General features: G+C 38.5%; 1 protein-coding gene across 2 annotated transcripts; it reads left to right on the top strand.

Annotated features, from left to right (window-relative positions):
• Positions 1-551: 551 nt before the first annotated feature.
• LOC139757599 (dynein light chain 1, cytoplasmic) lies at positions 552-20843 on the top strand. 2 transcript variants are annotated; one of them, XM_071678235.1, is made up of 4 exons: positions 611-708; positions 12245-12303; positions 13287-13398; positions 19447-20843. In XM_071678235.1, the coding sequence occupies exons 2-4, from the start codon at positions 12275-12277 to the stop codon at positions 19606-19608; spliced, it is 303 nt and encodes a 100-aa protein (XP_071534336.1). In that variant the 5' UTR covers positions 611-708; positions 12245-12274; the 3' UTR covers positions 19609-20843. The 2 variants fall into 2 exon arrangements, with proteins under 2 accessions (XP_071534343.1, XP_071534336.1); XM_071678242.1 differs by lacking the exon at positions 12245-12303 and having other exon boundaries at positions 552-708.
• Positions 20844-25438: the final 4595 nt, after the last annotated feature.

The following is a 25438-nucleotide window of genomic DNA, read 5'->3' as shown; positions in this document are numbered from 1 at the left end:
TGTTTTCTCTAATGCTATGATTTTTTTTAGTCCCTTTATTCTCATATACATGGTTCTCAATTTGATATCAGGTGCCCACTGATTATATATATATATATATATATATATATATATATATATATATATATATATATATATATATATATAAAGATAATCGTTTTAGGCCTTAATGTTAGGTTCTTTGCTTTGGGTATCATGTTTGTCCGTGATGTTCTCCAATTACCTTGCGTTTCCCCTGTGTGAATTATGGAGTTCAGGCACTTCCACATATGTCTGATTAATCAAAAATGTTTTGTGAAGTTCTCTGTCTTGAGATTATCTGTTCCACTAGTTTCTAGGTCCTTCGAGTGAATCAGCATTACCAATTGGGACTTCGAAACCATTCAAAGTATTCCATTTTCAGACACGTGCATAAAAATATATCGTTGCTGCTTCGTTTACCATGGTTTCATGCTAACTCAAAGTTAATTTTCTTTATATGAATAATGAATTAACAGCTTTGATTTCAAGACAATTAAATAGCGCGCGCCTGTTCTGAGAGCATTGTGGTCTGCCAGAAGACGCGGCCAGAAGACGCGGGGTGTGGACCAATGAGGGCTCGAGACAGCCGGCGGCAGTCAGGCAGGCAGCGGGACAAGTGACAGACTACTGATCGGACCCCCTTCCAACCCAACCCACTTAAACCGTTCCTTCATATAAGCTCGCCAGGTGATTATTGTTTTATCGTTGAACTTATGTTTACCTGTGTAGGGGAGAAGCTTTATGTAGTACTGTAGAGAGTGTAGACTGGCTTATTATAGTTTGTGCGTCGTCTGCATACTAGTTACAAGGAAGCTACCCATGAGGCGTCGTGAAACCCCAGTGTGCATTACCTTCAAGTTTTAAATATAATTTAGTAATGCCTTTACTTTGTTGTTTCTTTGTATTCTACATATTTGAAAATTAATATCCAGTGATTGTTTTGGTGTGACACAATGCAGCACGTGCTCATACTCTATCTCTGATTGATTAGGCTAGTTGGTGGCTTACATTCCTTGGAGCGTTAATTTACTATCCAAGGTGTTGGCAGCAGAAGTGGATATGACCGATGATATACGCATGTATATGTGTACTGGTGGAAGTATCATTAGAATGTTTCTATATCATGTTGGGGCAATTCCCTATAAGGAGGCAAGCCGGTTGACATTTATTTTGGTAATAGCTATATGACTTATAGCCATTGTAGTTTGTAGGCAGAGGGGGACTGTTGTAACTGATAGTGCAGGAAGGATTTGCAGTACTGATATATATATATATATATATATATATATATATATATATATATATATATATATATATATATATATGAAGTTAGCTGTCATAGATTGCACATTTAACTCGGCATTATCTTCAAAACCTTTGAACAAGGGTCAGGTAGTCGTAGAAATCAGAATGGGAACGATTTACATTCTTGTGTCATTACTGCTTGGGATGAGTCTACTTATCCCTTTGAAGAAAAGTTGTTGCAGTGGTCTGTCATCCCTCAGATACCTGGATGTTCTAGAAAAAAAATTAAAAATCATATTGAAAGCTATGCTTAATGAATGGTGGAAAGGAATCGTTTATTGCATTTTTTTTAATGAGGCAAGTATATTAACCTACAAAAAAGGTAAGAGGAAAAAAATTATTGGGAAGGACATTGAAGTACAGGCAAGGTGTGGTGTTAGAACACTCATACCAATCAGTCTCACCTTGTATCCCTGAACTCCAAATGCTGCTGAATTCCATCAAAACCTAACAGGATTGCCATAGAGTCTGAAGTACTTACCCAACACTTTCGCTCCTGCTGAGACTTCACCTCCAACCTTAGGTTTATTTAAAATTTGGTTTGGTTGTATTACCTTCAGTTAGGTTTGGTTAAGTTTATTGAAGTGTTAGTATATGTTTGGAGACACTGTCATCAGAGCTAAAGTATTTGCAAGTACTAGGGGACAAATGGTTGGCATGAGCCGGTCTGGCTTCTGTTGAAATCTGCAGAATACCCAAATGAATGATGAAATATGTTTATATCAACAGTATTGTTTTTCTGTGTTATCTTTCTCATCATACATGTTCACTGTTTCCCACATGAATGAGTTAATGTTAAGATCAGATGACAGCCTTAAAGGAAAAAACCTGCATGGCTCCTTCCTCTATCTTATCTTTTGGAAAGTAATAATGGAGGAGGGGATTTCCAACCTGTCTCTCCTGCCCCTCTTAGTTGCCTTCTGCAACGTGAAGAGAATACATGGGCAGTGTTCTTTCTCCTCTGTCCCGAGGAATAGTATGTATGTCATGAATTTGCTTTGTAATCTCCAACCCAGTGATGTGACACCATACTTTGTGGTCATTGAAAAACTGGTCTATCTGTGAAAGGACGTGATATGAGAAAATTGAAACAACGAAGAAGTAAGTGAAATGTGCCTCGTTGTACTCGGGGAGAAATAAAAAAATTTTTGTGAGAGTATATTGCTGAGATGGCAGTACGCACTGCACTGTTTTGCTGACATTTCATCAGATAACACTAAGTTTTTTTCATTTTACAAACCCCACCTGCTAATGTCTTATATGTAAATGACCTTTTTCTACAAGTCTGCTAATTGTTTAGGGAGACCCAGTCTTACATAATTGCCAGTCAAAACCAGTGTAATACATTATAATCCAATTATTTACTTTTTCGTTTACCAAATATTAATCACTATTTTGAGAAATGATCGTGGCAGTTCAATGCTAGACATGAATACATGCAGGGAGATTTGTTTTCTATAATGATGAATGACTTACGGGTGTTTCACTTCATCATTATAGGTAGAAGTAGTAGGTTGGAGCATTAGGCAGTAGTAGTCGATGGGAACATTAGGTAATAGCCTTTGAAAACATGGCACTAGAGTTGCCCTCTGCTTATGGCCTGTTAATGGTGAAGCAGTAAGGCTAAGAAGCAGCATTGGAGTTCACCAGTTATGAAGACTTTAGCTGTTCCAGAAGGGAACGAGCATCAGAGATACAGGAAGTTAAATAGTTGAATTGATAATAGGGAGGGCCATGAAGATCAGAAAAAATTTGTAATTATTGTAAAAGCAAATGAAACACTATTATGAATAAGCAGGTAACGAAAATCTTTCTAAATCTCTTAACCATTAGTTACCTTATTTTCGGTGATTTGTTAATGATATGCATTATGATGATCTGTATTTGACGTTGGGCACTGTACATATTTATGTGCATAAGAAAAAGTTTTAGCACCTTCTTTACCATTTAGTAAAAAATTTTGTCAGTACATAGACTGTTAAAGATTTATGGTAAATTTTGGCCTCTAGATGAAGCAAGTTGAAATATCATGGGTTCTCATGATGTCTAGAGGTGTTTTACCAGTAATTTTACAAGCTAATCCTACACTTTTTGTAATTCTCTCTCTCTCTCTCTCTCTCTCTCTCTCTCTCTCTCTCTCTCTCTCTCTCTCTCTCTCTCTCTCTCTCTCTCTCTCTCTCCCCCTTTTGTTTAGGGCTCCCTTTCCCCTTTTTAGGGGTATGCCATACTGACTGACATTGATGACACCATATAAAACAGTAGATTTTCAGTGTAGCTATCTTATGAAAGCTCGCCTTTTATTTTTTCTCTCGAGTTGCAGAGCGTGATTTGGAGCATTACTTATTTTCTGCTATGGTGAATGCAAAAGTAGGTGAAAGGCTTGCAATAAAAGTAAACAGAACCTTGGAAAATATCGTCCAACTACCCTAGCTGGCATTTATGATAACCCATTTACTGTGGCTGGAACACAGGCATCCCAGTATTTTTTTTTTTTTTTTTTTTTCTTTTCTATGTGTTTGGGTTTTTACACTTAAAACTTGATTTGGTCACCTCTGCCTCAGGACTGAAGGGATAGCTAATAATGCTTGTAACAACGCACAGACTAATTTTTACCCATCCACGAATGTGTCAATCTGATGTCCAGAAGGCTTGTGTGTTCTGTGCCCTATCATTATGTGACATTATGACACTTACGGAAAGATAGACGTTATTGGTGGAGACCCATTATAAGCATTTATTTCTGACAAAAACACTTGCAAAAATACCATGTCTGTGTGTATGTCTGACAGTACCCCTGGAGTACCTCGTACACCTGACATTGCATACTACTGACAAACTGTTTCACCAGGCTGTTGTATATCATTATACTAAGAAAACTAAGTTGTTAAGTAGCAACAATCTTATGGAGTTATTTCTTCTTTTTTCTTAGAATATTTGGGAATACCTCAAACAGTATCTAGTAGATATCAAGACTGCTGCAGGGAAAGGGTTTCTTTTCAGTTTTCTAGTTACGGTATACCAGACCTCCAGTGATTAAGTGGTTAGGCATTATGCCAATTTCTGCTGAATGTCATCTAATTTGACAGGATGAGTGGCTGTTCGTCCTGCCTTCCAATAAGTATCTATTCCATGTGGTCCCTACAGTAAACCATGTTAACAATGGCATATTTTTGTCATAAACATTGCCAGCTATTAGAGGTTAGGTGAAGCTTTCAGAGACTCTGCTGACATTTTGCATGTGTTTAACCTACTCCAACATAAATCTCTGAACACTTTCCTTGATACAGCATAATCCATTGTATGTAACATTGTAGAATGTGATATGTGGTAATGCTCCAATCGCTCATCACAACTCTTGTACTCTCTAAATAATACTTAACATTGCAGAACATTGTCACTTAATATCAAAAGCTGATTTTGATGTGGAACTTCGTGGAGTCTTTGGGGGTGGGGGAGTCCACCCCCACAGCCAAGGCTGGGCCGTAGCTAAAGTGATAATCTAAACAGTTCACTTCATATATTTATGAAGATTATATAAATCAATGATTAGGCTTAAATAGATTTTGACATGAATAGATAAAGTAGGAGCACAGTGTATCCTTCAGAACTTGGACACTAAATGCCAGATCCTCTAGAACCTCAACTTTTGGAAACCTGCTGGGTTATAGAAAAAAAATTCTCTAATCACAACAGTAGATGTTGTATTTACCAAAGTTGGGCAACTAATGATGTGTTCTTGATCAGGATAAGGAAGGAAATTGTGCCAGAGCTGTGAATCATTATTGACATGCTTACATTAAATTTGTGAAAAGTTTCTAAAGTGCAAAGAGCAATGAGAGATAGGATTAAGTAAAACATACTGAAGTTGTATTTCTCATTGAAGAGACTGAGAAATCACCCAAATCTCCATTGTCTGAATTTCGTTTCATTGATTTTCATTGTAAATACAGTGTAAGGGGCCAGAGGCCCTCGATAACATTTATATGTACACTCTCCCAAAAAAGTATCTGCCCCCTAGGCCTGAAGTTTCTAATAATCTACAACTGGCCAACTGAGATCAGAATGACTTCACTGCCACCTTGATGCAGTTGTAAGGATAGCAGTGAAGTCAAGTTTTAATCTCGGTTGGTAAGTTGTACGTTATTAGAGACCTCAAGCCTAGGATGCCAAAAATTTGGGAGAGTGTACATACAGTCAGGAAAGACAACAGTTATTTACCAATTCATAAAAAAAAAAAATGTTGATAGTGCTGACATTACTATGTATTGTACCAACACTCGAGATCAACTTGGGTTTGCAACATTGAAATTATAGTAGATGAATAATACTGTGAATGGCATTTTTCTAATTTTTTTTTTTTTTTGGAAGTTTTCTTCAATTTTTCACCTAATGCATAGATTTGTAATTATCAACATATTCAGAAAAATGTAGATGTTAGAAATGGAAGTCTTACTCCATCATAAATGTCAGGCCTTCCCTTATTTCAAAACAGTCAATATGAATTGTAACTGGTAAAATGATTTGTTCAGCTGTACTTTCATTATATTTTCTGTACACAGATCTCTTCAGGAAGTTCTTACATAATGCATAAATTAATAATATCGGGAAATAGCCTAAGGAGATGGAATCCTTACTTTGCTATTGTTGTCATTGTTTTTGAAAATATTGAAATTCAGTGGTTAATAATATTGGGAAATAGCCTAAGGAGATGGAATCCTTACTTAGCTATTGTTATTGTTTTTGAAAATATTGAAATTCGGTGATGCAATGTATTGTATTTTTTTCATATATTTTTCTACTTTTAAGTAAGTTTTACCAAATGAAAGAATTAATGATTTTATACTTATTCAGAAAAACAGGAGAAAAAAGGTGAAATTGATTTACTTTACCTCCTCATAAGTGTTAGTAAACCTCTTCATTTCAAAACACTCAAGATATGAGTGTTAGCGTGATGCAGTAAATTGTGTTTTTCATGTTTTTCACATTTTTTTTACACAGATCTCTTCAGAAGGTTCTTACTTAAAAAGCGAATTAATAATCGTTTACATATAAAAGAATAAAAAATGTAAACAAAAATAGCTTAAGGAGTTAGAATCCTTGTGTAGCTCTCACTCTCGTAGTATGAAAACATTCAGCACATAAATGATAAAATGATACTGGAAATTGTGTTTTTCATATATTTTTTCTACAAAAGTTTCTTCAGAAGGTTTGCACTTAATGCCTTAATTGATAATCATCTACATTGTTATTAGTATTATTAGTATTGTACTTCGTCGCTGTCTCCTGCGTTAGAAAGGTAGCCCAAGGAAACAGACGAAAGAATGGCACAACCCACCCACATACACATGTATATACATACACGTCCACACATGCACATATACATACCTATACATTTCATCGTATACATATATATACATATACACATATACATATGTACATAATTCATACTTGCTGCCTTCGTTCATTGCCATCCCACGACACATGAAATGACCCCCCGCATGTGCGTGAGGTAGCACTAGGAAAAGACAACAAAGGCCACATTCATTCACACTCAGTCTCTAGCTGTCATGTATAATGCACTGAAACCACAGCTCCCTTTCCACATCCAGGCCCCACAAAACTTTCCATAGTTTACCCTAGATGCTTCATATGCCCTGGTTCAATCCACTGACAGCACATCGGCCCCGGTATACCACATCATTCCAGTTCACTATTCCTTGCACGCCTTTCACTCTCCTGCATGTTCAAGCCCGATCACTCAAAATCTTTTTGACTCCATCCTTCCACCTCCAATTTAGTCTCCCACTTCTCGTTCCCTCCACCTCTGACACGTATCCTCTTTGTCAATCTTTCCTCACTCATTCTCTCCATGTGACCAAACCATTTCAAAACACCCTCTTCTGCTCTCTCAACCACACTCTTTTTATTACCACACATCTCTCTTATCCCTTTCATTACTTACTCAATCAAACCACCTCACACCACATATCGTCCTCAAACATCTCATTTCCAACACATCCACCCTCTGCATAACCCTATCTATAGCCCATGCCTCATAACCATATAACATTGTTGGAACCACTACTCCTTCAAACATACCCCTTTTTGCAAAATATGAGAGAAAAGAACTGCAGATGGAGTACGACAAAACCCTGATATCAGCCAAAATATACCAAGATATTATAATATACAAATCCCTCAATTCACTCAGAAGAGAAGAGAGCCAACAAACATGCAGAGAAAATTATATGTTTCGGCACGCTTTCTTCTGCACATACAGAATAGTGAAATCACATAAGGTAAGGGATGGATGTATAGTAAGTCCACCACTGGATAAAGGAAACTTTAGAAATAGTGCTACCTATTCTGTTGTTCATTATTTGTGCAACTGACAATGTTATTACCAGCAAAAGCAAATGGTCAGGCAAGCTCAATAAGAGATAAAGATTACTGTGAACCTATAGCATCATCTAGACTGACCAAATCCAAGCTTGTAAAATCTTGAAATATTATCTCTGTGAGTGTCATATTCATTATTACATGGCATACTGATGGTGAATAGTGGAAGGACAAAATTCCGTGTGCCTACATCCCCTTCTATGTGACATATCTTTGATTTTGTTTACTGGACTACTCAAGTGCCAGCTTCTATCCTTGTTAGATATCTTTTTTCCTGCATAGTCATACACTTGCACCCCTTCAGAGAGACACCTCAGGATTGTGTCGACTGCACATGTAAATAAGTGCCTGTAATGCCATCTACAGAGAGAAATGGCCCAAACTATGCTTTTGTCTGCTGGGAATGATAGAAAAATTTATCTGAAACCCCACACAAGTTATCTCAGGATGATAGTCTTCAGAACAAACAAGATCAAAGTTATTTAACTTTGATTTACACAAAAATTCAGCTTGAGTATAATCTGAATGATATTGAGGAGTTGTGTTTCAGTGTTTGGGAGGCTGTGGTGAGAGCCCTCATGTAAAATTTTTTTCTTTGGTTGTGGATCTTTTCTTGATTTATATATAACATTTTGCTGCTAGTTAACCTGAACAGATATTTGGCAATTTGGATAACGCACATGTAACACGAAGATGGAATCCTTACATAGCTCTTGCTCACCTTCATTTCAAACTTTTTTTTTTTTTTTTTTTTTTTTTTTTTTTTTTTTTTTTTTTTTGCCGCTGTCTCCCGCGTTTGCGAGGTAGCGCAAGGAAACAGACGAAAGAAATGGCCCAACCCCCCCCCCCCATACACATGTATATACATACGTCCACACACGCAAATATACATACCTACACAGCTTTCCATGGTTTACCCCAGACGCTTCACGTGCCCTGATTCAATCCACTGACAGCACGTCAACCCCGGTATACCACATCCCTCCAATTCACTCAATTCCTTGCCCTCCTTTCACCCTCCTGCATGTTCAGGCCCCGATCACACAAAATCTTTTTCACTCCATCTTTCCACCTCCAATTTGGTCTCCCTCTTCTCCTCGTTCCCTCCACCTCCGACACATATATCCTCTTGGTCAACCTTTCCTCACTCATTCTCTCCATGTGCCCAAACCATTTCAAAACACCCTCTTCTGCTCTCTCAACCACGCTCTTTTTATTTCCACACATCTCTCTTACCCTTACGTTACTTACTCGATCAAACCACCTCACACCACACATTGTCCTCAAACATCTCATTTCCAGCACATCCATCCTCCTGCGCACCACTCTATCCATAGCCCACGCCTCGCAACCATACAGCATTGTTGGAACCACTATTCCTTCAAACATACCCATTTTTGCTTTCCGAGATAGTGTTCTCGACTTCCACACATTCTTCAAGGCTCCCAGAATTTTCGCCCCCTCCCCCACCCTATGATCCACTTCCGCTTCCATGGTTCCATCCGCTGCCAGATCCACTCCCAGATATCTAAAACACTTTACTTCCTCCAGTTTTTCTCCATTCAAACTCACCTCCCAATTGACTTGACCCTCAACCCTACTGTACCTAATAACCTTGCTCTTATTCACATTTACTCTTAACTTTCTTCTTTCACACACTTTACCAAACTCAGTCACCAGCTTCTGCAGTTTCTCACATGAATCAGCCACCAGCGCTGTATCATCAGCGAACAACAACTGACTCACTTCCCAAGCTCTCTCATCCCCAACAGACTTCATACACACATGTGTATGTATATACATAAACGCACATATACATACATATACATATACATTTTTTTTTTTTTTTTTTTTTTTTTTTCAAAAAGAAGGAACAGAGAAGAGGGCCAGGTGAGGATATTCCCTCAAAGGCCCAGTCCTCTGCTCTTAACGCTACCTCGCTATCGTGGGAAATAGCGAATAGTATGAAAAAAAAAAAAAAACTGACATATACATATATACACATGTACATATCCATACTTGCTGCCTTCATCCATTCCCATCGCCACCCCGCCACGCACAAAAACAGCATCCTCCCAGTGAGGCAGCACCAGGAAAAGACAAAAAAGGCCACATTCTTTCACACTCAGTCTCTATTGTATATAATGCACCGAAACCACAGCTCTCTTTTCACATCTAGGCCACACAGACCTTTCCATGGTTTACCTCAGATGCTTCACATGCCTTGCTTCAATCCATTGACAGTACGTGACCCTGGTATACCACATCATTCCAATTCACTCTATTCCTTGTCTGCCTTTCACCCTCCTGTATGTTGAGGCCCTAACCGATCAAAATCTTTTTCACTCCATCTTTCCACCTCCAGTTTGGTCTCCCGCTTCTCCGTGTTCCCTCCACATCTGACACATATCCTCTGTCAATCTTTCCTCACTCATTATCTCCTTGTGACCTAACCATTTCAATACACCCTCTTCTGCTCTCTCAACCACACTCTTTTTACTGCTACACATCTCTCTTCCCCTTTCATTACTTACTTGATCAAACCACCTCACAACGCATGTTGTCCTCAACATTTCATGTCCAACACATCCTCCCCCTCCACACAACCCTATCTATAGCCCATGCCTTGCAACCATATAACAGTGTTGGAACCACTTTTCCTTCAAATATACCCATTTTTGCTCTCCGAGATAATGTTCTCACCTTCCACATATTCTTCAATGCTCCCAGAACTTTCGCTCCCTCCCCCACCTTGTGACTCACTTCTGCTTCCATAGTTCCATCCGCTGCTAAATCCACTCCCAGATATCTACAACACTCCACTTCCTTCAGTTTTTCTCCATTCAAACTTACCTCCCTGTTAACTTGTCCCTCAACCCTACTAAACCTAATTACCTTGCTCTTATTCACAGTTTACCAAACTCAGTCACCAACTTCTGCAGTTTCTCACCTGAATCAGCCACCAGTGTTGTATCATCAGTGAACTGACACTTCCCAAGCCCTCTCATCCAGAACAGACTGCGTACCCCCCCTTTCTCTCTCTCTCTCTCTCTCTCTCTCTCTCTCTCTCTCTCTCTCTCTCTCTCTCTCTCTCTTCTCTCTCTCTCTCTCTCTTTCTCTCTCCCTCCCTCTCTCTGTTTCTTTGGCTTAGATTTTTTAACATTATGATTTAGAAAAATGATGATCATGGTTTCTTCCCCAAATAGAAGGTAATTCAAAGCCTCATTACAAGGCCTTACTTGTTGGTGTCTTTAAAGAATTATTGAATATCTGGTTGGGGTAGCTGCATACAGTACATGTGACCATAAGTACCATTAAGTTATTGAAATAGATGTATTTTTCTGAAATTCTCCACTGTTGATGAAATTTGCCCACACAGGATAGTTTGTTTAACCAGCCTTTACTGTAAGAGATTTAAAGTAATCCCCCAGTTGGTGTGAGCATTAACTAGTCCTTAATGGCAATGGCTAAAGCTACTTGCCTAGAAGTATTCTCAGCCACTGCCACAGAGAACTGGTCAGAGATTTTCTTGGTGCATATTTTGTTAATAGTCCTACTTTTTGTATGATACCGTTCTGTTTGACTAATATTAGGCTTACACTGCCTGTATTGATTTAGAGTAAATGAGTTTATATGATCTGTATTATTTTTGGCAGTATTTTAGTTTTTGCTTTAGTTGGTCTGGTTTTCTGAAGACATTTGCTTTTTGAAGATAGTTTGATAATTAGATATAGGAAAGAATAATAGATTCTTGCACATGCAAGAATAACATCATTTATAGTATTTACGGTGATTTTCTATCATCTTGGTAGAAAAACGAAACCATAGCTAGAAACTGTCTTCATCAAGCAAAATTTTTCCTGTTGAGTATAATGTGATAAACTGGAGCTGTTATGGCCTGTATTTTTATTCTTGGTTTGCTTATGTAATCTGAGATGTGTATGTTTACTTTACAGTCTTTAGTGATCATGATTGGTATTTTAACTAGTAACATTTTTTTTTTGTCATAACATTACTTGTGTGTTTTGTCATTTATTCTGTGACAACTGCTTGTGGTCAGATGATCGTTAGAATAAGGAACATTGGAAGTTCTATCTGATCTTAGTGGACTGCCAAAAAACAAAGACAGTATCAAATATTGAATGTTGCTTTGAAGTTTTCTTTATTATTCATATAAAAAAATAACTACATATGTAGCTTATCAGTGTTTTAGCTTAAATGTATCCCAGTAGTGATCAGTTTTATACTTATTACTTTTGACACATGGAACTGGTATTTGTTACATATTACCCTTTATTTTTTCAATTGTATTAGGCCTCCATATTTTATATACTGGCATATTAGAGGTAAGATTTAAAAAAAAAAAAAAGGTGGGGGACCAATTCCAACAGCATCCAGTGATGTAAATGCTAGCCAGTTAGTTGCAGAGCCTCTTTTGACATTAATGAGCAGTGCAGAATTATTTAAGACTCCTTAACTTTTATGTTTAATAACTCGCTTGCATTGGGTTCACTTGCAGCATTGTAGAGAGCGATTAGGGTAGATGTAGATGTTCTGCTGCCCGTCGCTACTAGCAAGGTAGGGCAGGTGTCGCATGGACCGGTTACCTCAAGCCCTCATGTCTCCTTCAGCCCTGCCAGTCCTTGTATTAATATCAGTGTTTTGGGATAAATGTCCTGATTAAAGATTTTATGATAGCTTTGTTTTATTTTGGCAAGTGTGCATATAAAAGTTAACACTTGTTTTGAATTTGGGTATGAATTAACTGACTTGCAAGCCTTTTTTTTTTCTCTTGGCATTTTGGTAATGTTTATTTTTTGCACAGAACACAAAGAATAAACATTATTGGAATGGTACCAATATTACTCAAGTCTGCCTAAGAATTGAAAACAGCTTTCCCAGGATTGTGGAATAATGGTCAGTGATATTCACCTTTTTCGTAAAATCTAACTTTCTCCTTCGTTATCTCCACTGGAAAAGGCTTATAGGTGCATTTTGAGTTTCATCCAAGTATTGATTCATTAGCATGGAGATAATCTACAGCTTCCTAATGAGTGACCCTTACCCCATTTTACAGCTTATATTCTTAAACTAGCATTACATGCTATTTCATTTGTAGTGGTTGTTTAACAGATTTTGAAAACAGATACACATGCAGCTTATCACTTTCAGGAGTATTAGGTTATCATTATTAAATGTTTAGGGGCAGAGTGTATCCTTATCAAACTTTAATGAAGCTAGTGGTTCCGTTGCTTATCCACCTTAAATGATCTTATTAATGCCATTCATTTGATAGTTTTTGATATTTTTGTATACTCCATGGATTAATGAAATGCACTATTTATATTACTCTTAAAAGCTGACAGTTTGTTTTGCATACCCACAGCTTGAACTTTGGTGATGTTACTAGCCACAGCTCATTTGTGAATTGCAGGTTCCATTATAATGCACCTGATTTTCAACATTTAATGGACTTGCAATTTTTTTAAGACTCAGCTTGGAAATTGTATTAAAGGCTCTCAAAGCAGTGTGCATATTCTGTATTAGTTTTTTGTTTACAGGATGTCGTCAGACCGCAAAGCCGTGGTAAAGAATGCCGACATGTCGGAGGAGATGCAGCAAGATGCTGTTGACTGTGCCACCCAGGCTATTGAGAAATTTAACATTGAGAAGGTAAGGTATTTTGTAGTATAGTTATGGTTTGACAAAAAAATTTAAAAGCTGTTCTGCTGTTTTCATACTAAATGGACAAATTGCCGAAGTTTTAACTGTTAAGACTGGCTTAAGGAAAGTGCCCGATAAATGGTTCAATGCTTCCATCTCTTCATGACTTAGGTAATTGGCAAGCATTATGCCTCTCTTGACATGTAGTTTTCCTTCCTTAATTGGCATTGTATCAGATAGAGGTATGTTTGGTCTCAAGTCACTATATATTACTTAGAGTAGCTACATTTACCTTCAGTAGTTTATCACACAGTTCAAACACCATTGTGATCAAACACTGAAAATGTGTGAAAAGTGCAGATTGATTAAGTATCTTTCATGACAGACACCAATGTATGTATAGGTACTTAGATTTAATGCAAAGTTCTTGGCTTTTACTTACTGACATGATTGATCCATGTGTTATTCTGCATCACTGTTATTCAGTTGCTTTTGCTACTACCAGCTTTATTTTGGTTAACCCCTACACAAAGATAGAGGGTCCTGCAAGTCCTTACTCCACAGGGCTTGTTCCTTGATGTAAGCTGTACTCCAAACTGTGTGCTACATCGACTAATAGAATTTTCCTCTGGAATGATCTAATATATAACTAGGGTGTACAATACAGACCATCATTTATAACAGTTCCCCCCAAATGATATCAAGATAAAAGATGTAAACCCTTCTTGTGAGGGAACGGGGGGCTGGTAATCCTCCTCTCCGGTTTTACTTTTCCAAAAGAATGAAAAGAGAAGGGGGCTAAGTGAGGATTTTTCCATCTAAGGCTGTATGTTGTTGATGCTACCTTGCTGATGTGGGAAATGATGAATATGTTTGGTTGTTTGACTTCTTTATGGATGGGATGGAAGTAGGTAAATGCAAGAGCTTTGGAGAGAGGCAAGAGTATGCAGTCTGTTGGGAATGATCGGGCTTGGGAAGTGATTCAATTGTTTGCTGATGATACAACACTTGTGACTGATTCGAGTGTGAAACTGTAGAAGCTCATGACTTAGTTTGGAAGTGTGTGAAAGGAGAAAGTTGAGGGTAAATGTGAATGAAGCAAGGGCTAAAGGATAGGTTAGTTGGGGTATTATAAGTTTGAATGAAGAAAAATTAGAGGAAGTAAAGTGTTCTAGATAACTGGGAGTGGATTTGGCAGCAAATGGAACCATGGAAGCAGAAATGAGTCACCGGGTGGGGGAGGAGGGGAAAAGGTTCTGGGAGCAATGAAGAATGTGTGAGAAGAGAGAATGTTATCTGGGAGACCAAAAATAGGTATGTTTGAAGGAATAGTAGTCCCAACCATATTATATGGTTGCAAGGCATGGCCTATAAAAAGGGTTATGCAGAGCAAGATGGATGTGTCGAAAATTGAATGTTTGAGGACAATATGTGGTATGAGGTGTTTTGATTGAGTAGGTAATGAAAGGGTAAGAGAGATGTATGGAAATAAAAAGAGAGTGGTCGAGAGAGCAGGTGTGTTGAAATGCTGTGGACATATGGAGAGAATGAGTGTGAAATGATTGACAAAGAGGATGTATGTGCCAGAAGTGGAGGGAACAAGAAGTGAGAGACCAAAATGGAGGTGGTAGGATGGAGCAAAAAAGATTTTGAGTGACTGGGGCCTGAAGATACAGGAGGGTGAGAGGCATGCAAGGGATAGAGTGAATTAGAATGATGTGGTATACCGGGGTCAATGTGCTGTAAATGGACTGAAACAGAGCATGTGAAGCATCTGGGGTAAACCAAGGAAAGGTATGTGGGGCTTGGACATGGATAGGGAGCTATGGTTTTGGTGCATTGCTCATGACAACTAGAGACTGAGTGTGAACGAATGTGGCCTTTTTTTTTTTTTTTTTGTTTTTTGTCTTTTTTCCTGGCACTACCTCACTGAAGTGGGGAGCAGCAATGCTGTGTCCTGTGGGGTGGGGTGGCGACAGGAATGGATGAAGGTATCAAGTATGAATATGCACATGTGTATATGTATATGTATGTGTATGTATATGTGCATATATTGGCATTTATGCACATATATGTGTATTTGAGTGGATGGGCCATTCTTTGTCTGTTTCCTGGCACTACCTTGCTGATGTTGGAAACAGCAATTATGTATATTATTGATAATTAAAAATATATATATGGCTATATTTTTTTTTTTTTTTTTTTTTTTTTTTATACTTTGTCGCTGTCTCCTGCGTTTGCGAGGTAGCGCAAGGAAACAGACGAAAGAAATGGCCCAACCCCCCCCCATACACATGTATATACATACGTCCACACACGCAAATATACATACCTACACAGCCTTCCATGGTTTTCCCCAGACGCTTCACATGCCCTGATTCAATCCACTGACAGCACGTCAACCCCGGTATACCACATCGCTCCAATTCACTCTGTTCCTTGCCCTCCTTTCACCCTCCTGCATGTTCAGGCCCCGATCACACAAAATCTTTTTCACTCCATCTTTCCACCTCCAATTTGGTCTCCCTCTTCTCCTCGTTCCCTCCACCTCCGACACATATATCCTCTTGGTCAATCTTTCCTCACTCATTCTCTCCATGTGCCCAAACCACTTCAAAACACCCTCCTCTGCTCTCTCAACCACGCTCTTTTTATTTCCACACATCTCTCTTACCCTTACGTTACTCACTCGATCAAACCACCTCACACCACACATTGTCCTCAAACATCTCATTTCCAGCACATCCATCCTCCTGCGCACAACTCTATCCATAGCCCACGCCTCGCAACCATACAACATTGTTGGAACCACTATTCCTTCAGACATACCCATTTTTGCTTTCCGAGATAATGTTCTCGACTTCCACACATTCTTCAAGGCCCCCAGAATTTTCGCCCCCTCCCCCACCCTATGATCCACTTCCGCTTCCATGGTTCCATCCGCTGCCAGATCCACTCCCAGATATCTAAAACACTTCACTTCCTCCAGTTTTTCTCCATTCAAACTCACCTCCCAATTGACTTGACCCTCAACCCTACTGTACCTAATAACCTTGCTCTTATTCACATTTACTCTTAACTTTCTTCTTCCACACACTTTACCAAACTCAGTCACCAGCTTCTGCAGTTTCTCACATGAATCAGCCACCAGCGCTGTATCATCAGCGAACAACAACTGACTCACTTCCCAAGCTCTCTCATCCCCAACAGACTTCATACTTGCCCCTCTTTCCAAAACTCTTGCATTTACCTCCCTAACAACCCCATCCATAAACAAATTAAACAACCATGGAGACATCACACACCCCTGCCGCAAACCTACATTCACTGAGAACCAATCACTTTCCTCTCTTCCTACACGTACACATGCCTTACATCCTCGATAAAAACTTTTCACTGCTTCTAACAACTTGCCTCCCACACCATATATTCTTAATAACCTTCCACAGAGCATCTCTATCAACTCTATCATATGCCTTCTCCAGATCCATAAATGCTACATACAAATCCATTTGCTTTTCTAAGTATTTCTCACATACATTCTTCAAAGCAAACACCTGATCCACACATCCTCTACCACTTCTGATACCACACTGCTCTTCCCCAATCTGATGCTCTGTACATGCCTTCACCCTCTCAATCAATACCCTCCCATATAATTTACCAGGAATACTCAACAAACTTATACCTCTGTAATTTGAGCACTCACTCTTATCCCCTTTGCCTTTGTACAATGGCACTATGCACGCATTCCGCCAATCCTCAGGCACCTCACCATGAGTCATACATACATTAAATAACCTTACCAACCAGTCAACAATACAGTCACCCCCTTTTTTAATAAATTCCACTGCTAATATGTATGAAAAGAAAAAATACTGCAAGAGGTCACAGTTGTACATATGATCTAGTATATGCATATAACCACGTGGAAATTGAATCTCGATAAGTGCCCTAGTGCACTTTCATGTAATGATCACATTGTCTGGGAAGATACAAGACTGAAATAGATGTAAAACTGTCAGTTGATATGCAAGGAAGAGACGTAGTTAAGATGCCCTTGGTAAGCAAGGGGGAAGGAAGAAAGAAATGCCTCACAAAATATTACTGGTGGCTGTGGAATTGCCAGGCATAAGTTCAGTGATGAAAGAATTAGTGATTATAATCAAGATATAAGAGGATGTCCAATAATGGATACATTTGATCTGCAGTCATCTATCCAGGAGATACTTAGTCAAGCAAAGAAAAAGAACAAGGCAGAATTCAGAGGGATATTCATTGAATATGATAGACCAAGGGAAGAGAGGGAGAAAACAAAGAATACAGTTAGATGGTAAAAAACAAGAAGCACCATATGAATTCAGAGAATGGAACACTCCCAGTAGTACTGCAGACAGATCAGGAATGTTTAGTTATGGAAATATCAGTGAAAATGTATATAGATGAAGATGGATCAGTAGTAAATGGTACAGTGCTGGGATTTAGGGATCTTATGTGAAACACACCTGGTGTTGGAATTGAGAAATAAAGCTTTTTGAAGATAGGGTTTCTCATCTTTTCTTGCCAGGAGGGTACATGATAGTAAGGAGGGAAAGAGAAGGCAAAGGAGGAGGAGGAAGTTTGGCATTCGTAATGAATGAAAGTCATACGTTTCAGGAAATATTGGAAGATGGCCTATTTAGACAGTACATAACGTGGAGAGTAACAGTAGTAAAGATGTGCATTATGATGGTGTTATATAATCCTCTGAGGAATTGCTGTGATGCAGGACAAACATAAAACATAACAATGAAAGAATGATCAGGATGGTACAGGAAGTAGTAAAACACACACCTTAGAATTTAAAAAGTACTAATAATGAAGGATTTCATTAAAAGGAGACAGACTGAGGGAATTTACTTATGGTAACAGGGATTCATGAAGCCTTAAGGCTTAGAGTTTATAGTGGAAAATTTATTTCATCAACATGTCAGTGAACACACTAGCTCTTATCTTCACACGTACTTGCATGGGTGTCAAGAATATTATTAATGATATACCAACTGGAGAAAGGGGTCCTGCAAAGTTCAAGTTTGACTGCAGTAAATGAGCAAGTTGATAGAGCGTAGATAAGCTCCAAAGGGTGGATATGATTATGGAAACTTCATAGACCTCGGCAATTTTTAATGTTAACATAGATTGGGAAATGGAGTTCATTAACCGGGTACCAGGGCTGTTTGTGAAATAAAAAATAGTAGGAACATAGGTCCTTCAAGCCTCAAATACAGGAAGTTGAAAAGAGCAAATGTCATACTTAAAAAGGAGACTGTGAGAAGACAGTCTCACAAATAAGTGTGGTGTGTAAGGTTCTGGAAAAGATAATCAGACAACAAATTGATGGGTTTCTACAGAGGAAAATTTACCTAAGTTAATGACTACAATTTCATGAAAGAGTAAACTCTGTTTTACAAAGGGAAGGCTGGTTGGATTGGTTATATCTGGACTGTCAGAGAGAATTTGACAGTGTGATGCATGGCGTCCTAACTTTATCTCTTCAGTGTATATCAACTGACATATTTCTCTCTTGTGTCTCCCCTGATGATGTGATTATTACATGAAAGTGCACTTGGGAACTTTCCGTGTTTCATTTTCCCCATGGACTCATAGGAATATATGTATATTTGTGTGTGTGTGTGTTTGTGCATGTATGCATATGAGTTTGTAAATAAGTGGATGGGTCTTACTTCTTCTGTTGCCAGGAAACTCGCTAATAGGGGAAACAGTGATCGGGTATATAAATAGATATGAAAGAAATGTATACATATACAATGTGCAGTTGTAGTTTATGACTTCAGAGACATTGTTTTTATGCTGATTTGTCTTCATATTGGGGATCAATAATATTCCATCCTGCATTATGAATAGAATAAGACATGTAATAGATTTTGATATGGATGAGATCCCAGATTTGAGCAGTTTTCACTGAAAAATTTTTAAGAATTTTATTAGTTCTGTGGAATGTAATGGGATTTGGATTAAATATTCATTCCTGAAATGTGTATCTTTCTTTTACTTCAGGATATTGCTGCATACATCAAGAAAGAATTTGACAAGAAATATAATCCCACCTGGCATTGCATTGTGGGTCGCAATTTTGGAAGTTATGTAACGCACGAGACAAAACATTTTATCTACTTTTACCTGGGACAAGTTGCCATCCTTCTCTTCAAGAGTGGTTAAGATGGCCTACTCTTTCCATCCTCATATCAAAGCCAGGGGTATTCACCATGTTAGATGTGCATTTCAGGAGCAGGTGAATACCTTAACCCCCTTCCCTCCTAAACTAATACTGTACTAGATACCTCTAGCCCATACGGGGATGGAAGGAAAATAGACCACCATTTCCCAGGGTTGCTACTCATGTGCAGTGCTGCTAGGTTGCTAGCTAGAGGGCCAAGCTCTCCTTTTACACTAAAGCACACATTTTGTTGCATTGCTAAGCAAATGTTAGCAAATGTCTCAAAGGAAGACTATTGTTTGCTTTCAGATTGCCATACCTGGCAGCACTTTGCTTTTTGAACTGGTCATGGCACATATTTTTTACATTTCCATTTTTCTCAATGTACCTCTTGAAAGCTAAAAAGCTTTTATCTCACCACAACAACTAGGCTGGTGCGCAATCACCTGCTGAGCTGCTGTGGCGGCTGACCAGTGTGAATGAAGTATTTATTTGGTATTTGTAATTACTCTGCACAACTCTCATCCTCGAATTTCATCAATTAACCTCTTTATCTCTCAAAGTAAGTAGGATTCATTCCCCAGTCCATTGTCATGCATCTAAAATTAATGTTGTCAGTCCATGTTGGTGCAAAATGTAGGAAGTTGATGCATAATCCTGCCTATAATGAAGCAAGTTCTGTACTTAAAAATCTATTGCTTGTGATAGTATTCTTTAGCTAGTGTTCCATCTTCATTCATCTTGAAAGATAATTATCTTCTTGAGGTAATTACTGCTGTTGGTTTTTTCAGCTTTCATATCAAATGGTAGAAACTTGGACTGTCTCTCAAGAAATGTGAATCTCATGTATCCCACTCAAACCCTTTAATCACACCAAGATATTTAATATGAGATCACGTTTGAGGGATAGTGTACATAAAAGTTGTATATTTCATCCTTTGCAGCATCTTGTTTCTTTGTTAGAAGGTGCATTATGTATCAATATTTATGGCAGCTTTGCACTAGTTCACATTTAGCTGCTCAATAACAAGTTTTGTGCCTCTGAATTAACAGTAATATTGAGAGTGTTTAGTTTTGGAAAATCATATAATTTGTTTTTGTCAATATGAATAGTTTATTTTCAATATTTAGATGCAGAACAAGAAAAATTTTTTGTTCATGAACTGTTTATTTCGTCATGTCAAAATGCTGTGTTCTGTGATGTTCATCAAAGTAAATACAATCTATTTATGTGTAATTGTATGTGCTTTATCCTTTTTGTAACATGTCGGACATTAGTATTGAAAGCATTGCAGAACACACAGAATCCTGAAGATTAAGGAAAATATGATAATTTGTAATAGGTAGAAACTGCAGTCACATATACACACACTACAGTGGAAACTGAAAATTATTTAAGAAAGGTAGAATTTCTTCCTAACCTTATTGCATGTAGAAATATGAAAACAAGCACTCAGATATATATATATATATATATATATATATATATATATATATATATATATATATATACACAGAGGAGTTATTTATAATGCAGTTGTTTATTTAAAGTAGCTGCATTGTATCAAAATTTGCATTATAAGTCACAGATTATTTTTGTATATATTTATCCTTTGCTCAGCTTGTAAATGCAACTACAGTTCAGATACAGCAGTATATATAGAGTAATTAATTTTGCATCTTATCTCTGTGTGCTGCATTTCTATTGTCCTTTTCCCAGCCTTAGACATGCTCTTTCTGTTGCACTACATGACTCATAATCCAAGGCCAAGGCCCTTACCCTATTCCCTGCATGCAGTCTTGTCTTGGACCTGTGCAAGAAACTGAAAATACATTGTTGTACCTTTCTTATAACTATTAATGTAACCTTGAGATATAAAGATTGAGAATTTGAAGGCTGAAATCGCAGCCAATTTCCATCCATATAGATATACTTAGTCTTCAGATGATGCAGGTACATGTTTTATCACCTGATTCAGTATTTGTTTTATAAGTACTGTATTCACTCTGCAGCACAATTCTAGTATATACAAATCAAAACACATCATACACAAGGAATAGAACAATAATTTACAGTACATACATGACCCTTGCACTGGTGCGTAGTGGCCAATAATTGAAGTGAATTATATCCTCTATGAAATTATTGCATATACTGGAAGGAAATTATAATATTTCTGATGTGTAATTATTGTTTGATTCACATTACAAGATACTGTAGAGTACTGTTAAAAGATACTGTGTAGTACTGTAATACAATATATGAGCCATCTTTTTTCACTGGTTTTTTCCATTGACAAAAGTTTCCAATATTGTTTATGAAGAGAGGGCCAATAAGTGTGTATATAGTGCGCCATCTCACGGTGAAGCCTAATAATATTCCTAAGGTAACAGTGTTTATTAATGTTACCATTTTTCATCTCATCATAATGTTTAGAAGTTATACTTGATAAATTTTTGCTAGAAAGTGGATGTGTTCATATGAGCTGCTGATCTTTTTCTTCTGACACTACCTCACTTAAGTGGGAGAAGCAGTAAGGTTTGGGTACAAGTGCTGTCTTTAGGGATAGGGGAGAAAGAATATCATACAACTCACCTGTATCTTGTAGAAAGCAACAGCGGTCTAAAATTCTTGTATTGTTTTCTTATTATACTTAGTCTCTGTCTCCTGCATTAGCGAGGTAGCACAAGAAAACAGACGAAAGAAGGCCCAACCCACCCAGATACACATGTATCATCAGATGCCTGCACACACACATATGCATACCTATACAGTTCAACATATACATACATATACATACACAGACATATACATATATACACGTGTGCATATTCATACTTGCTGCCTTCATCCATTCCCGTCGCCACCCCACCACACATGAAACACATCCCCTCCCCCCGCACGCTTGCAAGGTAGCGCTAGGAAAAGACAAAAAGGCCACATTTGTTCACACTCAGTCTCTAGCTGTCATGTGTAATGCACCAAAACCACAGCTCCCTTTCCACATCCAGGCCCCACAAAACTTACCATGGTTTACCCCAGACGCTTCACATTCCCTGGTTCAGTCCATCGACAACACGTCGACCCTGGTATGTCATGTAGTTCCAGTTCACTTTATTCCTTGCATGCCTTTCACCCTCCTGTATTTTCAGGCCCTGATCACTCAAAATATTTTTCACTCCATCCTTCCACCTCCAATTTGGTGTCCTACTTCTCGTTCCCTCCACCTCTGACACATATATCCTCTTTGTCAATCTTTCCTCAATCATTCTCTCCATGTGACCAAACCATTTCATTACACCCTCTTCTGCTCTCTCAACCACACTCTTTTTATTATCACACATCTCTCTTTTCCTTTCATTACTTACATGATCAAACCACCTCACCACATATTGTCCTCAAACATCTCATTTCCAACACATCCACCCTCCTCCGCGCAACCCTATCTATAGCTCACGCCTCGCAACCATATAACATTGTTGGAACCACTGTTCCTTCGAACTTACCCATTTTTGCTCTCTGAGATAATGTTCTCGCCTTCCATACATTCTTCAACACTACCAGGACCTTCGCCCCCTCCCCTACCCTGTGACTCACTTCCTCTTGCATGGTTCCATCCACTGTTTAATCCACTCCCAGATATCTAAAACACTTCACTTCCTCCAGTTTTTCTCCATTCAAACTTATCTCCCAATTAACTTGTCCCTCAACCCTACTGAACCTAATAACCTTGCTCTTATACACATTTACTCTCAGCTTTCTTCTTTCACACACTTTACCAAACTCAGTCACCAACTTCTGCAGTTTCTCACCCGAATCAGCCACCAATGCTGTATCATCAGTGAACCACAACCGACTCACTTCCCAAGCCAAGCCATCTCATCCACAACAGATTGCATACTTTCCCCTCTCTCCGTAACTCTTGCATTCACCTCCCTAACAACCCCATCCATAAACAAATTAAACAACCATGGAGACATCACGCACCCTTGCCGCAAACTGACATTCATTAGGAACCAATCACTTTCCTCTCTTCCTACTCATACACATGCCTTACATCCTTGAGAAAAACTTTTCATTGCTTCTAGCAACTTACCTCCCACCTACTCTTAATACCTTAATATGTCCTCACCAGATCCATAAATGCTACACACAAATCCATCTGTTTTTCTAAATATTTCTCGCATACATTTTTCAAAGCAAACACCTGAACACCACTTCTGAAACCACACTGCTCTTCTCAATCTGAAGCTCTGTACATGCCTTTACCCTCTCAATCAATACCCTCCCATAAATTTTACCAGCAATACTCAACAAATTTATACCTCTGTGATTTGAATACTCGCCTTTATCCCCTTTGCCTTTGTACAGTTGCACTATGCATGCTTTCCGCCAATCCTCAGGCACTTCACCATGAACCATACATATACTGAATATGCTTACCAACCTGACAACAACACAGTCACCCCCTTTTTTTAATAAATTCCACTGCAATACCATCCAAATCCATCACCTTGCTGGCTTTCATCTTCCACAAAGCTTTCACTGCCTCTTCTCCGTTAACCAAACCATTCTCCCTGACCCTCTCACTTCACACACCACCTCGACCAAAGCACTCTGTATATGCCACTCTTATCATCATACACATTCAACAAACTTCAAAATACTCACTCCATCTCCTTACTTCACCACTACTTGTTATTACCTCCCCATTAGCCCCCTTCACCGATGTTCCAATTTGTTCTCTTTTCTTACGCACTTTATTTACCTCCTTCCAAAACATCTTTTTATTCTCTCTAGAATTTGATAATACTCTCTCACCCCAACTCTCATTTGCCCTCTTTTTGACCTTTTGCACCTTTCTCTAGACCTCCTGCCTTTCTTTTATACATCTCCCAGTCATTCGCACTACTTCCCTGCAAAGATCATCCAAACGCATCTCTCTTCTCTTTCACTCACAATCTTACTTCTTCATCCCACCACTCACTACCCTTTCTAATCTGCCTACCTCCCAACTTTCTCATGCCACAAGCATCTTTTGCACAAGCCATCACTGCTTCCCCAAATACATCCTATTCCTTCCCCACTCCCCTTACGTCATTTGCTCTCGCCTTTTGCCATTCTACACTCAAGCTCTCCTGATACATCCTCACACAAATCTCCTTTCCAAGCTCACTTACTCTCACTACTCTTCACCCCGACATTCTTTCTGCTTTTCGGAAAACTTCTACAAATCTTCACCTTCGCCTCCACAAGAAAATGATCGGACATCCCTCCAGTTACCCCTCTCAACACATTAGAATCCAAAAGTCTCTTTCATGTGTCTATCAATTAACACGTAGTCTAATAACGCTCTCTGGCCATCTCTCCTACTTACATATGCATATGTATGTATATCTCTCTTTTTAAACCAGGTATTCCCAATCTCCAGAATTCTTATCTTTATCACTTTCTTAGAACAGAAATAGAAGTTTCCTATGGCTACCTTTCTAAAGGGTAACAAGGCAAGCTAGCATTAACACTTATAGAGTCCCTGCTTTTTTTCTAAGACCATGGCTTTACCTGTACAGGTTGCCTTTTTCCACACTCATTTAATTTTGAATGCACCTAGACTTGTAGTTACCCATATAGTCTATCTATCTATTGGAAGTCCCTCATAGTGGTGGCACAGCAATAGTCTCCATAAATAGTGAACTCCATTGCTGCCTCTTAGCCTTTTGTTGCCTTACCCTTAAAAGGCCACTGGCATAGGGCTACTCTACTCTAGCACAGTGTTTGCCGAGGCTCCTACCTAATGTTCCTACGAACTACTTCTATGTATACCCTTATAG

Source organism: Panulirus ornatus, chromosome 2 (genome assembly GCF_036320965.1).
Source record: "Panulirus ornatus isolate Po-2019 chromosome 2, ASM3632096v1, whole genome shotgun sequence".
Taxonomy (NCBI): domain Eukaryota; kingdom Metazoa; phylum Arthropoda; class Malacostraca; order Decapoda; family Palinuridae; genus Panulirus; species Panulirus ornatus.
This window is presented reverse-complemented; position numbering and strand designations above follow the sequence as displayed.

What these genes read in the sequence shown, in the direction of transcription:
- LOC139757599 (XM_071678235.1), top strand. Translation starts at nt 12,275, where the DNA reads ATGTTCTGCTGCCCGTCGCTACTAGCAAG. An exon ending in TGCCCGTCGCTACTAGCAAG is followed by an intron (nt 12,304 to 13,286) that starts GTAGGGCAGGTG and finishes TTTTGTTTACAG; the next exon opens with GATGTCGTCAGACCGCAAAG. An exon ending in AGAAATTTAACATTGAGAAG is followed by an intron (nt 13,399 to 19,446) that starts GTAAGGTATTTT and finishes CTTTTACTTCAG; the next exon opens with GATATTGCTGCATACATCAA.